At 29.4% G+C, this 14438-nt stretch overlaps 1 protein-coding gene across 1 annotated transcript in view; it reads right to left on the bottom strand.

The window, feature by feature from the left end:
* LOC111613442 (protein KIAA0556-like) overlaps positions 1-14438 on the bottom strand; it is a 95026-nt gene that overhangs the window by 24994 nt on the left and 55594 nt on the right. Inside the window, exons 12-14 of the mRNA XM_023354800.1 lie at positions 9082-9208; positions 5148-5217; positions 4985-5052 (exon numbers count right to left, since the gene is read on the bottom strand). Coding sequence (XP_023210568.1) covers positions 4985-5052; positions 5148-5217; positions 9082-9208 — 265 coding nt within the window. The remainder of the gene's footprint in view (positions 1-4984; positions 5053-5147; positions 5218-9081; positions 9209-14438) is intronic.

Raw genomic sequence — 14438 nt, 5'->3', positions numbered from 1 at the left:
TGACTGTTGATTAAAATTCAGTTAATGAGAATAAACAATGTCATGTTAGGCAAAAATTGAGATGATATCAGTTATAAAGTTATATTATCTAAAAGTAATTTATGAAATGTTTAATTAAATATTGATAATCATATTCTTAAAAAGGAATAAAATGTAATTAGTTTAGTAAGAGAAGAGTAAGATAAGAAATCAATGAGAAATACAACTCTCGTATAAGGTTTTGATGGCATTTTGAAATTCCAATCAAAATTATTGCAGTCTTAATTATCCCCATCTTTATGTCAGTTATTAATTATTTTCATTAAAATAATAAAAGAATTAAGAAAATGTATCAGAAAATTGAAGACGTCAAGTTTTGAAAAGTCTTCTCTGAGCTAGTATTTTGGTGAATCTCTCCAACCAAGAATTTTGGAGTAATTCTCATACTCTGTCTTCCATCACCTTTACAATTGCTGCTCTGTTAAGTGTGTGAGCTTGTGTGAATGTGTGTGTGTTAAAAATAAAACAATAGAAAATAAAGAATAATTCCATAGTGAATCAAAACAATATTCTGAATCATCTAATTCAGGGGTGTCCAAGGCAAGTTCCAATGCGGCCCAATAAACGTGTAAAAAAAATCCTACAAACTTTTTAATTTAATTTCATTTATTTCAATGGCATAAACTAAAAAAAAGAAGTTTCACAAAGCCATAAACCTTTATATATATTTTATTTTTGAGTGGAAAGAAAATATTTTGAAATACAGGTAACCCCCGTATAACACAGGAGTTACAAGCCAAAAAATTGCCGTGTTATGCGAATCTGTGTTATATTAAACAAAGAACTAATGCAAAAAGTTAGGTTCCAAAAATTAAAAAACATGCTGTTAAATCCTTTTTTAAATCGGATTTATTATTAATTTTTTTCATAGGTAAAATACATATTTATTATTTAAGTAAATATTTTANTTATTTGTCATATATCAAATATATACTAAAATGCAATAAGCATATTTTTAACACTTGCTGCCAATTGACACAATTTTGCATCATTCAGATGATGGAAGTTTTCAGTAAATATGGTTATTTTTCACTACCTGGAAGTGTACGAAACATTTTTAAGATTATATTTTATTGCTTGATTTCTTACTTTCCTAGGACATATTTAAATATAATGGTTTTTCTTCAGTAAGTGCTGATGACTCAATTTTATATCATCACATATAATTCCATAAAGTTTACTCAAAATTAAAAATTTTTATTATTAATTTTTTTCATAGGTAAAATACATATTTATTATTTAAGTAAATATTTTATCAGAGGATTATTCATTTTATATGATGATCTCAGCATGAGCATCATCAACTTGTAACAGTTTTTGGGTGCGTTCGTTAATAGCGGTCACTTTGCAATGGAAGTGCGCTGCTGTTTGTAGGCATTTAGGAACAACAGTGAAAGAAAGATGGCAGCGCCCGCACTATTGATAGTATCGCGTGGAGGAATCTATAATTCTTAAATGAGCTTTTAGTGGAAAAAGAAGGGTCCCAATTGTATAATTTAACCATTAAATGGATTATTTGTTGAAAGAGCATTCAAAGTAGCCACGAAAACAATTAGAATGCTCACACGGAGTTACGCAGAGGTATAAAAGAATGCACCCTTTATTACATTTTATGTTGTACGAGGGTTTTACCCAATTCCCGAACCGTGTTAGAGTGAACCCGTGCTATAAAAGCACCGTGTTATATGGGGGGATGTTCCCAATTCTCGAACCGTGTTAGAGTGAATCCATGCTATAGAAGTGCCGTGTTATATGGGGGTTACCTGTACTTGGAAATGTGTGAATGAGAAAGGAATACTAAATAAAGCTAAAGTTGAGACTCAAAGAATTATAGACCCAAATTTGGGAAAAGGAGAGGAAGGCCAAAAGATAAAAAGTAGTGAAAAAGTAGTTTTCTGTTATGCAAATATGGATCCATAATTTTCCAACCTTCCTTACTTTTTTATCTTATATCCTTCCTCTCCTTTCCCCGAATTTGAGTCTATTATCCTTTGAGTCCTAACTCCAGCTTTATTTAGTATTCCTTCCAGCACTGCATGATTTGGCTACTTTGTGCCAAAGTTGTCTGCCATTTTTTAATTTGGCGTAAAAAATATCATTTGGCGCATTGGCTACTTTTTGGGCTACAAATTATTTATAAATATATTAGTTGAATAAAAATGCACTTTAAAATGGTGTTTTGTCACTTTTTATTAATTAGAGACTCAAATAAAACAAATAATTGTATTTTTCAAATATACTTGTGGACCAATTAAATTATTACTTAAATTATTACAAAAAATTACTTTTACAGAAACTTTCAATTTTTACTCAGAAATAGATAAATTCATTTATTATAAAGGAGACAAAAAAAATATATTTGAAAAACACAAATATTTTGTTTTATTTGGGTCTCTAATTAATAAAAAGTGACAAAACACTATAGGAAGATGTCATGGAGTTTTGGCCACAAGTATATAATATACTTGTGGCCAAAACTCCATGACATCTTCCTGTGTGGCCCAGAGAAACAAAAAGGTTGGACACTCCTGATCTAATTTTTGCTGCAAAACTTGCTTATAAAACTCAATAACTGATAAAAATTATATGATTGTTAATCATATAAAAATTATATGATTGTTAATCATATAATTTTTATCAGTTATTTTTATTTTATCTCCTATTATCTTTCTGCAATATCATAAGTATTAGTTTTTTATTTTTATTTATTTATTCAAATAATTGTGTAGGCATATTTTCTATGAAATCAGGACTAATAAAGTTTAATAAAATTCATACAAAATTCTTGATACTTTAAAACTGAAATTTATAAAGATAAATCAAATTTGAAACTTAAAAAAATAACAACCATCAGTATTAGTGTAACTTGGAAATAACATACCATATTTTCATGGAATGACCAGCATACTGGTCTAGCCAAGGGAAACCAAGAAACCAGATGTTTCTGTATGTAAAAGCTGGCATGCCAGTTTATCCCAGGGAATGCCAGCATTCCAGTTTTAGTAGTGTTATACATCCCTCTCTAAAGGGCGCATTAAAAAAACAAACAACTTTTTATTCTAAATCTGTGAAACTGTCAACATTATATCAAAAACTATGATTATGTGTTTAATTTCTTGGTATTTTTCTGTTAACTGGATGCCAGCTAATATGGTAAGATTCAAGCTTTGAATGAGGGGTTTCACACCACCCTCAGAATTGTAGATGTTTCACAAGATATTTGCCTCCAGAGATCAATTTTTAACATGTATCAGTATAATGCTTATTCTACATGCTTTGCATATAGTCATGCACTTCAGTGCCTGCTGTTGCTTGCACTTCAGTGCCCAGGTGGAGAAAGCCTCTGCACCCCCTAAAATTATATAACATCAAGTACTCTGCAAACAGTCAAGTGAGCTACTCAAAGCTGGCACAGTCACATGGGCTAAATAGTCAAATGCAAGTCTGAGCAGGCAATGGTATTGTACATTGGATTAAAGTTACAACTGGTGTCCCACTAACAGAAAATAACTAATTTCTTCATTTTGTGTTCTTTCTAACAACATAAAATACTCATGGAATTCCAAAAGTATTTGTTTTATGTGTATTTTATTATTTGATTCAAAATTGTAAAAATAAACATAATAAATTTAAGAAACTCAATGTGTATTATCTAAGCTTATACCAATTAACATCTGCTTTGTGTGAAATTTGAGAGCAAGGTATTATTTTTAAGGTCAGAGTAGATGGTCAATGTTGCCCACACTGACTGACCAACCTACTACTATTATGTCTTTTAAAATCAGGAATAAAGTTTTTATTTATGTCAGTCAAATTACAATGTTGTTATTTTATTGTACTCAAAAGAATGTTTTAATATTTAATTAACTAGTTTTGTTACATCTGATTAATTTTATATTTTAGTCTCAGTTTAACCAGAATGCTGGTCTCCTCTATTTTTATGCAGCATGCTGGTCATTTTGTGAAAATACGGTGAAAATAGAATAAATGTAAAAGGAATTCCATGTTTATTTCTCATTTAAATTATGCAAATAACATAGCTCTTCTGACAAGGTTTGATGGACAGTGTGACCATCATTGCAACGGGAACATCAGCAATGTCCAAGTTAGGACTGACACCACCTGTGACTTTAGGCACACAAGAACCTTCCAAATAATTATCGTACAAGCATATGAGGGAATACAAAGGTCTGGGCAGAGGAAGGAGTTGAGAAACAGTGCACCAGAAATAATGCACTCCACTATGCATTTAACCATAAAACAACAAATATTTATTCTTCAACTAAATATAAATTCATAAAGAAAAATATAAACAGAGGGAGAGCCTAAGCCTTTATGCATGCCTATTGTTGAGAGAATGTTTACAACTGCATTTTCCTCTATCCTGGACCCATTCATTCCCTAATAAGCAACTGCTTGTGTGATTATCAAATGGAAGGTTCCTTTGCACTTGAAATCATGGGTGCTAGTACCAATGTCACAGTCACAAAAGATTAAAGTTTAATTTTTATAAAAGAAAACTATTTATAGAATTTGTGTAGTTCTAAATTTAATTTTAAAAAAATTAAATTTAAATGTCCATATTAATAAAAGCAGGTTAACAGACAAAAAATAATTTTGTTAGGAAAATCAATAATTTATTATTATTACAGTATTATATTAAGAAAACATAAAAAAATTTGCTATTTTTATTCTTGAGTCATGTTCTACTGATAATATAGCAAATAAAGATGAGAAACTTTTACATAACATATATATAAAATTTTTACATTTTTACATATAGCACATAATTTAGCACATAAAGATGGAAAATTAAAAAAATAAAATAAAATTTGAATGTTTTTATTCTATAAAATTGTGTAAAACTGAAATTTCTCTATTATTAAAATTAAGTTTCAATGGCAAAATATGTTCAAATAAGTAAACTTATAAAAAAGCAGCTAACCTGTTTTAGAAGACAACCAAGTAGGTTTTTCAACAGAATTGGTTCTTGAATTTAATAATGGTGGTTTCCTTTATAAAATAAAGAAATATGTATTAATATTTTAATTATTTAAAATATTAATTTTTGTAGTTATTATTATTAAAAAGCATTATAAAATATTTACTGTTGTAAATCCTCATACCACTTTGGTTTTCTACCCAAACTTTCACTCATTGGCCTGACAATCCAAAATACTTATAATTAATATATGGAATTAAAAAAAATAATAATAATAATAATAAAAACGAAAATTAATAGAAATTATAATAAATTTAATATACATCTTAAACATACATACAAGGGCCATGGAAAAAGTCTCCTTATACAGTGTTTTTTCCTCTCTACACAATGTTTTGTAGATGAATGAATGGAAAAGATGAAACAATCAAAATTATTCTCCTAAGTGGATCTAATAGTTGCTGAACTATTCAACAACAAGCACCTCAAACAAGCACTCATCATGCACGATACCATCAGAAAATTAATCAATAAATTCAAGTTTTGTTAATTAATAGCTTGAGATTTTTGAATGAGCAGCAACACAAGTTGCATAAGACACTCTTCTCTTTATTAATGATGTTTTTGAGTGAGGATTACTTTTACCTGAGTAGTGAGGTCAATCAGTAAAACTTGGACTTTTAGTGCAACACAAATCCACACCATCCATCAACAGCAAAAGTCAGAATAAAGGTTGGGTCATCATCTGATGTGGCCTATGGAAACATCATATGATTAGACCAATCTTTACTGAAAATAACCTGATAATGAGGACATGTGTAGAGATGTTTAAAATTATTGTCATACTGTTGATGATGATGATCATTTCCTGCTGTATTTCCAATATGATGCGATATCCTCTCATTAAGGCACTAACATTAGATATTGGTTGGATCAGCAATTCCTTGGATAATAGATAAGTCATTGCAGACTGATTGAATGACCATGTAATCACCAGACTTTATCCTGTTAATTTTCTCTGGAGACTCTTGAAGACCACTGTTTTTCAGTAAAAAATTATCATCATCAATCACATGAAAAGGGTCATTGAGGCCTGTGATTCCCTATCATCAGATATGTCTAGTGTTACCAGACATCCCGTTTTGATGATGTAGTCCCTGCATCCTGGCCAGTTTGTCATTTGTCCCGGTTATTTGGTAAAATTTTTAAAGTGCTGAATATACAAGAAGGAAAAATAGTGCAGCCTCGGGTAAAATGGCAATTTTGCAACTAAATAATCCCCTCTGTTACACTCACTGTTGCCAATCTAAATATTTTGTATCTAGATCTAAGTATTTTTAATATTGTCTAGAGGAATAGACCTCTCAACTACACCTAAAGTTGCTGAGATAATTTATTTAAATGTAACTAGTTGGGTTCAAATTTCTAGTTGGCATTTTCGATTATTTTGTACTGTGCATTAAATTAATTTAATCTCTAAAATGCCAAAAAGAAACTGTGTATAAGTGGTAATCTTTATCTTTTGTTTTTATATCACACCAGTTATAGGTTCTAAGAGTGCAATAAAGGATTATCCATTTTTTAAAATGTCTGTGATTGTATTGAAGAAGTAAAATATGAGCTGTGCTTTTCAGAATTTTTAGTAACTCATTGTGGGTGTTCAAATATTAAAAATCACTTGAAATGTGTGAAACATAAGGCAAGCCTTGTAGAAATAGGAACTTTCTGAAATATATTGTCATATTTTAAAGGTACCAATTTAAGTGACAAAGAATTTCACACTAATGATAAATATTAATAACTTCTTAATAATAAGGTATGTTCAGTTGAATTATTAAAAATTACTTTTAATTCGTCTTTTTGTTTACAACTTTTTATATAAACTTTTCGATCATAAGTACTTATCTTAGTATGCTTTATTTTCTGTTGTGAGTATTTTCTCAAAATTGTCCTGGCTTGAAAAAAAAATATTATGGTAAGCCTAGATATGTCATGTGTCCAACAGGCATGGGAAGAACATCTCAACATGTGTATAACACACAATGGTGAACATAGCAAATGTATTGAGTAACTTTGATGTGTTTTGCCTAAGTATGGGGACTTATTCCACACATATTTTCATAATATTTATAAACTCTGCTGAATATAATACAAATCAATATAATACAGGGATACCCCAGTTATTGCAGTTTCAATTAACATGGTTCTTGAGTTATTGTGGGTATTTATTTGATATTAAAATCCAATTATTGCTCCAAAACTTTGAGTTACAGTTTTACACCAAATTAAAGTTTTCATTTAGTCTTTTTTTAGTTTGAAATATGAAATGTAAATTCTTGTGTTTTTAACAATTTCATGGTGCAATACATTTTGACACTTATCCAATTTGTTTTTTTACTTAAATGCCAAACCCAATCATCATTTTTTGCAATCATTCCAAGGAAAAGAAGAGTTTCAACAATTCTTATTTTTGCAATACATTAAGATTTTTTGCAAGTTTCCAAATTAATGATTTCTCAACTGCCTATAACATCTCTTCATTGACAACTTTTCAAAACATACTGGACATGGTGCAAAGTATAATTTGAATCACTTACATCAAAATTTTCAGATTGAGATTAAATTTAAACTGGCAATATCAATAAAGCATGCAATTCATTTTGCTACATAAATCTTGAATTTATAATTTTGTTAATTTTAAATAATGTTCTTGATCACTCAACAAAACCTAATAATTTGAGTCAAAATGTTACTAATTTTTTTACCATCCAATATGACTTCATTACTCCACTCTGTGGACCAGGGGATCATTTCAGGATTTAAAGCATATTACCTATTTAACCATGGAATTGAAATTTCAAAACAAGAGAAGAATCTTTGATAAAATAAGAAAATTTTAGCATAAAAATATTCTTGAAAACGTTAAAGAAGTGCAGAGAAAAATTACACTAACTAACATAAAAGCTGTTTAGCAAAAACTTATTCTTGAATGCATATATGATTTTCAAGAATTCAACTCTAAAATTAATGGTATTCCAGAAGAAATTATGCAAATTGTAAAGTGCAGGGTGAAATGTTGGAGATGATACATTTAAACAGTAATGGTGAAATTCACATTAAAAAACTTGATGAAATGTTTCATGTCTGTGAACCTCTTTAAAAAAAATTAACATTGAATGTTCAATAAAGGAGTATGAAAACTAGAAAATACTATTTGCTGTTATCAAGTCAAGTACTAAGAGAAGAATAAATTTTTGAAACAAGAAGTCTAGTTATTTTAAAGAAGTCTCATAAAAGTAATATAAGAATGTATGTTTTTCTTTAATAATATTGTTTTAAAATTTAAAGCTGCATTTAATTTATTATCTTTTCCTTTTAAAGTATATACATAAATAAATATCTAGTGTAATTTTTAATATTTAAAATTCTAATCATAATTTTGGAACATTCTTGGCAACAATCACTTATCTCCCATATGTTATTCTTTTCAATTATTGTGTTCAATCAATAAAAATATTCTAAAAAGAATCGATGGAGTCAGATAATCTATTTTTTTACCGTATTGTACTATTTATTAGTACACGGAAAACTGCTAGTTTTCCATTCGTTTCTGACTTTTGGAGGCTTAATAAGTCCCGAGTCTGTAGACTGGTATAAAAAAATTAAAAAAGGTAAACAGGTTAACAAGGAAAATATACTTTTATTTTTATAAATATATACTTCACCCCAAATGCATTTCGCCTGTCAAGGCCTCCTCAGTAGGGTTTCTGACGACTAGAGTGTACAATAGAAACAGCAGAAGGTATCTTAAACGACACATTTTTTTCCGTCGTAGACACAGTAGAAGACACATCTTTCTCACTGATACTATCGCGTTTACAATCTTTAAGTAATACAAACTCTTTCCAGCATTCCGCTGGTATCACCCCATTATTCAAATTCATTACATTACTTTGCATAATTATCGCGAAATGTTCTTTAAATTTTCTTTTTACAATATTTTTCTCTTTATGTATTATTTTTACATTATTAATATCTAATTGACAGTTGTTAACATGGCAATGCAAAAATACCGGGGATGTATTAATTTTATTTCGTACTGCTGCCAAGTGTTCCGACATCCTCACTTTTAGTTTCCGTTTCGTTTCTCCAACGTAGTAATACGGTACTCCACACGTACATTGAAGCCTGTAAACCACTCCATCTTCTTCCAATAAATCTTTCTTTCTGTAAGGTTCAGTTCTAATTAATTCAGATAATCTATTTTTTTGCAATGGAGCCAATTGTATTAAGTTTTTACAGAAAATTTTTTTATATTTTTCAAAAATACCTTGGATATATGGAAAAGAAACATACTTTTTACTTTCTTTTTGTTGCTTTACTTGAAATCTTCTTTTTGAATATTCATCATACCAGTTCCTCAGCAATCTTTTCGGATAATTGTTCAACAAGTACTTCTTATTTATTTTTTTGAGTTCTTCTATTCTTTTTTCACTTCTGGTTGTTCTAGAAAATATCTTTTTTACTNGCTAATATATTGTGTTCAATTATTGGATGTTTTCCCCCCCAACTTAATTTCAATAATCAGGTTTCCCTGTAATTTTGTTTATTATTTAAAATCTGAAATGACTTAAATCCATTATGATACAAAGCAAACATTAACTTTTATAAAAAAAAAAAAAACTATATTGAAACAGTATAAATTATTATGATATTTTCTATTTAATTGACTGTGTTTTTTATAGATATTATTTCTATAATGTTCATTCAATGCAATGACACAGCTAGACAACTATAGAGGCTTTACTGGGGATGTTGGGTCTTATTGAAAATTTTAAGTGAAATTTAATTAATGTGTTTAAGCACTTAACGATATATTTTTAACTAGAAAATGGAAAAATTTTGTATATCTACAGCAATATTCTTTGTCTATAAAATTTTTTAAAATTATTGTAATAAAACAAAATAAACCTGTTGTAAAGTTTTTTAAGAAAAAAAACACATTTATTTATTAAAATATAAACAGTCTTAATCATTCTTAAAGTGCTGGAAAAAAATAATTTTAATGGAACTTAAAAACTAAACAGAGCATTAAAAAAATAATATATAAAATAATATAGAAAATAAGAAACAAGAATGATTTTAAACTAATTGCGGTTGTCTGCTTTTTTTTTATCATCAAATTTCCATAGCATTATGTCAATGTTAATATTTTTAGTGTGACTTCTTGAATGCAAATAAAATTAATCATCCTCTGTTGGTACATTGACTATCTATATGGGCAATTCATCCAATGTAATGGGTATGTTCTCTAATTTGAATTGTCCAATTAAACAATGAGTACTGTAATTATAAACATAATAGTTTAATTTAAATCTTTCATAATTAAGAGAAACCAATAGAATAAAAAATACTATTATACAAGGTTATTTATAATGAATAGTTATATCTTGTATTTTAAATCTCAATATTTCAATGGAATGTCATAAAAATATAAATGATTATCAAAGTTTTTCTATAAACATATAAAAATGAATTCTACATCAACATAAAGAGCAACTCTTTTTAATACATTAATAAATTCAGTAAATGTGCCATCATGTACAATCAAGATGATAACTGATCTTGAATTAAATATTTTATAGTAAATGTAACAGTTTCACAAACAACCTGTGTGTGATCCTTCAAATTATTTAGCATTGGTGGAATATAGAGTGGGCCAGTTGAATAAAAAGTAGTAAATACTTTTACTACAATTTTTCTAGTGTTTACTAGAAGTTTGATGAAATAAAAGTTAGTAAATGCTTTTACTAACAGTAAAAGGTAGTAAAAGCAAAAAGTAAAAGCTTGGTTTTATTCACTTTGATTATAAGATGCTTATAAATCTGTAAATAAAAATAAGTAAAAGCTTCCTTTTTTTAAGTAAATACTTCAAAACAGTGAAGTCAGCTTTACAGCTACCTTTAAAACACAAGTAAAAGGTTTCACATTCATATATTTTTGATTTTCAACACAGAGAAAATGGCTTTGTTGTATCTAACAATGTTGTCAAGAAAAACTAAGCAGTATAGACCCAGAAACAATATGATAACTGCTAATTTCAGGAAATTATATTGATTTGATGAAGAGAACGTGGAGTGGATTGCCAACCACTTTCTTGGTTGTAAAAATGAGACAAGGGGTGGTGCCCTTTCCTCCAAAGCTAAAATGATGATATTTCTAAGATACATTTCTGATCTCAGATTTCAGACAGGAGTTGCAAATGACATCGGTGTTCACCCAAGCACTCTCAGACTAACAGGTAAATTTGAATGTTTTGCAGTATTATTTACATAAAACTAAGTTACAGTATTTAGGTAACTGACTGCGTTATTGCAAAAGCAGGGACTGGATAAGGTTTCCAAAAACATTTAGCGAAAACAGAACTGCAAAACAGAATTGGCGAAAATGATTCTTGATTCCAAAGTGTATTGGAGCATTTGACTGTACACATATGCAAATCTTGAAACCTGGCCTTCATGGGGATGAATTTGTCAACAGGAAATGAATTTCGACGATAAACATTCAGGTCACATGCAATGCCAATGAGTGGTTTACTAGTGTCGATGCGCATTGGTCTGGATGTGTTCACGACAGTCAAATTTGGAAATGCAGTGCAGAAAGTAAAGTTATGATGAAGTCCAAAGATGAACTTCTACTCGGAGATGCTGGCTACGGTATTTGCCCTGGCTGTTGACTTCCTACAACAACCCTAAGACTACTGAAGAAGAACACTTTAGCAAAGTGTTTACAAAGGAACGTGTTATTATTGAATGTTGTTTCGGACAGGTGAAATGCAGGTTTCCTATTTTGGCCTATATAATGAGAGTTGCACTTGATCAAGTAACTTCTTTAATCATTTGTTGTTTTGCTCTCCACAACGTATCAAAATACTTAAATGATGATTGCTTGGATTTCCCTGAAATATTGCAGGAATGTGATGATTCAGATGAGGATCCATGCGAGGAAATCAAGGCTCAAATTCAAAAACAAGGAAAAGACATCAGGAAAACCATCACTGACATTTTGTACTCTAATTGATAAACTCTCTTTATATAAGGATTCATTTTGTGGTTTTATATGGATTCATGTATAGAAATTTCAATGTTTAAAATAGTAGTATTTTTAATGAAGGAAGAATCTTGCATAGAAAGTACACAACTTTATTGCATACATAAACAAAAATACGTTTTTAAATTTAACAATTTTCAGAGTAAATAGTATTTAATAGTCTCATTGTTTTTAATTAGTTTTGTAACAAATACTTTAATTTTGTAAGGAACCAAGTCTGAGCTTTATTTTTATTTTACTTTTATTTTGCTTTCATTATATTTTGTTTGGGGCTTATGTTTAGTTAAGACGAAGGTTTCCTCACCATTCACCTTAGTAACTTAAAAATAGAAGAAAAACCAACTCACCGACGAAAGAAAAGCGCCGTAGAAAAACTCGTGCACACTTGCGCTTCCCAAGCGGAAAAAAGTAAGTCCTCACCGAGAAAAGGGGGGGAAGACCCCACAACCCAGTTAGGAATCGCTAAACCTTAAAAGAATAAAGCATCCCGATAATTGTTAAAAAGAATAATGTAAAAGGTTAGCGAAGTATTGTCGGAAAATAATCTGCCAGATAAACAAGAAAAATTTAATGTTACAGATAAGTATGTAAATGAGGAGAGTGAGCTCATTCAGAATTGTGACGTCACCTCACACTATAAAGCCTCTAACTCAAGTGAAAACGAACGAGGTGAATTCCTGATAGCAACGAGCTTTGGTGAGCTTCGTAGCAGTGAACGAGAGAGGTGTCCGATAGGATTTTGAAGTTATTCGATTTGTGGATCGACGATTATAGAAAGTCTTGAGAGTTTGAGGAAATAGGTTCCTAGTATATTGAGGTGACGATTAGGATCTTTAATTTATAAGAATTATTGTTTATAAGTTAATTCTTTGATTTTGTCGAATTCCAAAGGGGAATAGAATTAAGTTAGAAATAGATTGATTTGAGTTTGTCGGATTGATTCTTGTTGAATTTCATTGAATAAATTATTGTTTGAATTTTATTAAATACTGTATATAGTTTATTACTAGAAGTACTGTATATAGTTTAATTAAATATTTGATTTTGTTATTGACAAACTTTGTCATTATTTAATTCGGTGCACGCTTAAAGTCCAGGCCTGGCACACTAACGCGAATCCGCGTAAAGTACCCGTTAGGGAACGGCTATTTCCGGCACACAGTAGTGTCGATAATCGTTGGAAAGTCGGAAAAATAATATAGTACTTTACAATTTTAAGAAAGTTAATCCTTTTGTGTTATAAATTGCAGTCAGTATTTTCTTGTTTTAAACAGCATGATATACATGACTATTTTTAGAAGTCAAGAATATATTTAACTCTTCAAATTAGTTGGTCTACATGTGCATACTGAACAATCCTTGTATTAAAATTATATATATATATTCATTTCAAGTATCGAGTTCAAGTACTAATAATATCTTCATTTAAGTTTCTGACTGTTCTGATAATTTGGAACCTGAAGGCAATAAAACTACGGTTGGTGAGGATAATTCATTAAGTCGCCCTTCTTCATCCATATGTATTTCAGCTGTTCAAGAAGCACCAATCGTTGTAACTCACTATTTGATAGGAACTTAGTTTCCTCTGTTTCCAGAAGAATACATTTTTTGGGTTATTCCCAGTCTATTTCAGATCTGTCTTCTTTTTTAAATTGGTTTTCATATTGTTCAGCTTCTTCATGAGTTGTTTCTTATTCATCTCAATTGCATGATTTATCTTCAGTTCTTCAATCATTTGTTGAAGGGCAATTTCTTTTCTTCTTTTAGCAGGAACCTGTGACAAGTTTAATAATATTTTATATTTTTTTAAAACATTTGCAAAGATCAGTTGGCTTCCTTCTTCACATGCTGACGCCATTTTGATAGTGCTGATAGTAGTAAGTGTTGCCAGTATTTACTTAAAACTGTAAGCATTTACTAATAAGTAGAAGTAAACTTTTATTCACACACAAAAAAGTAAGTACTTTTACTTCAAAGTTTTAATTACAGTAAGTACTTTTACTTTTACTAATTACTTTTAAGCATTTACTACTTTTTATTCAACCAGCCCAGTAACTCACAATAAAACCCCACACAAATAAGTTGAAAAATAAGATTTAGAGATGAGAAGGACTTGTAAATAGTGACCTGTTATTCATGCAATTGCCTATTCAAGAATGCTTTCATTTCAGTATAGAAATTTTTTTTATACATATACAAACAAAAACCCCAAAAGGTTGCTCCCTAGAATTACTGTTTGATTTTTGTACATTATTATTTTTTAAAAAATATATTTTTGTAATTGTCTAATAAAAAAAATCATATGACCTAATGGAGATGGAAATTAACAGAACTGCAAAACAGAATT

The sequence above is a fragment of the Centruroides sculpturatus genome, unplaced genomic scaffold (genome assembly GCF_000671375.1).
Source record: "Centruroides sculpturatus isolate CEXI.00-Female unplaced genomic scaffold, Cexi_2.0 scaffold1819, whole genome shotgun sequence".
Taxonomy (NCBI): Eukaryota; Metazoa; Arthropoda; class Arachnida; order Scorpiones; family Buthidae; genus Centruroides; species Centruroides sculpturatus.
This window is presented reverse-complemented; position numbering and strand designations above follow the sequence as displayed.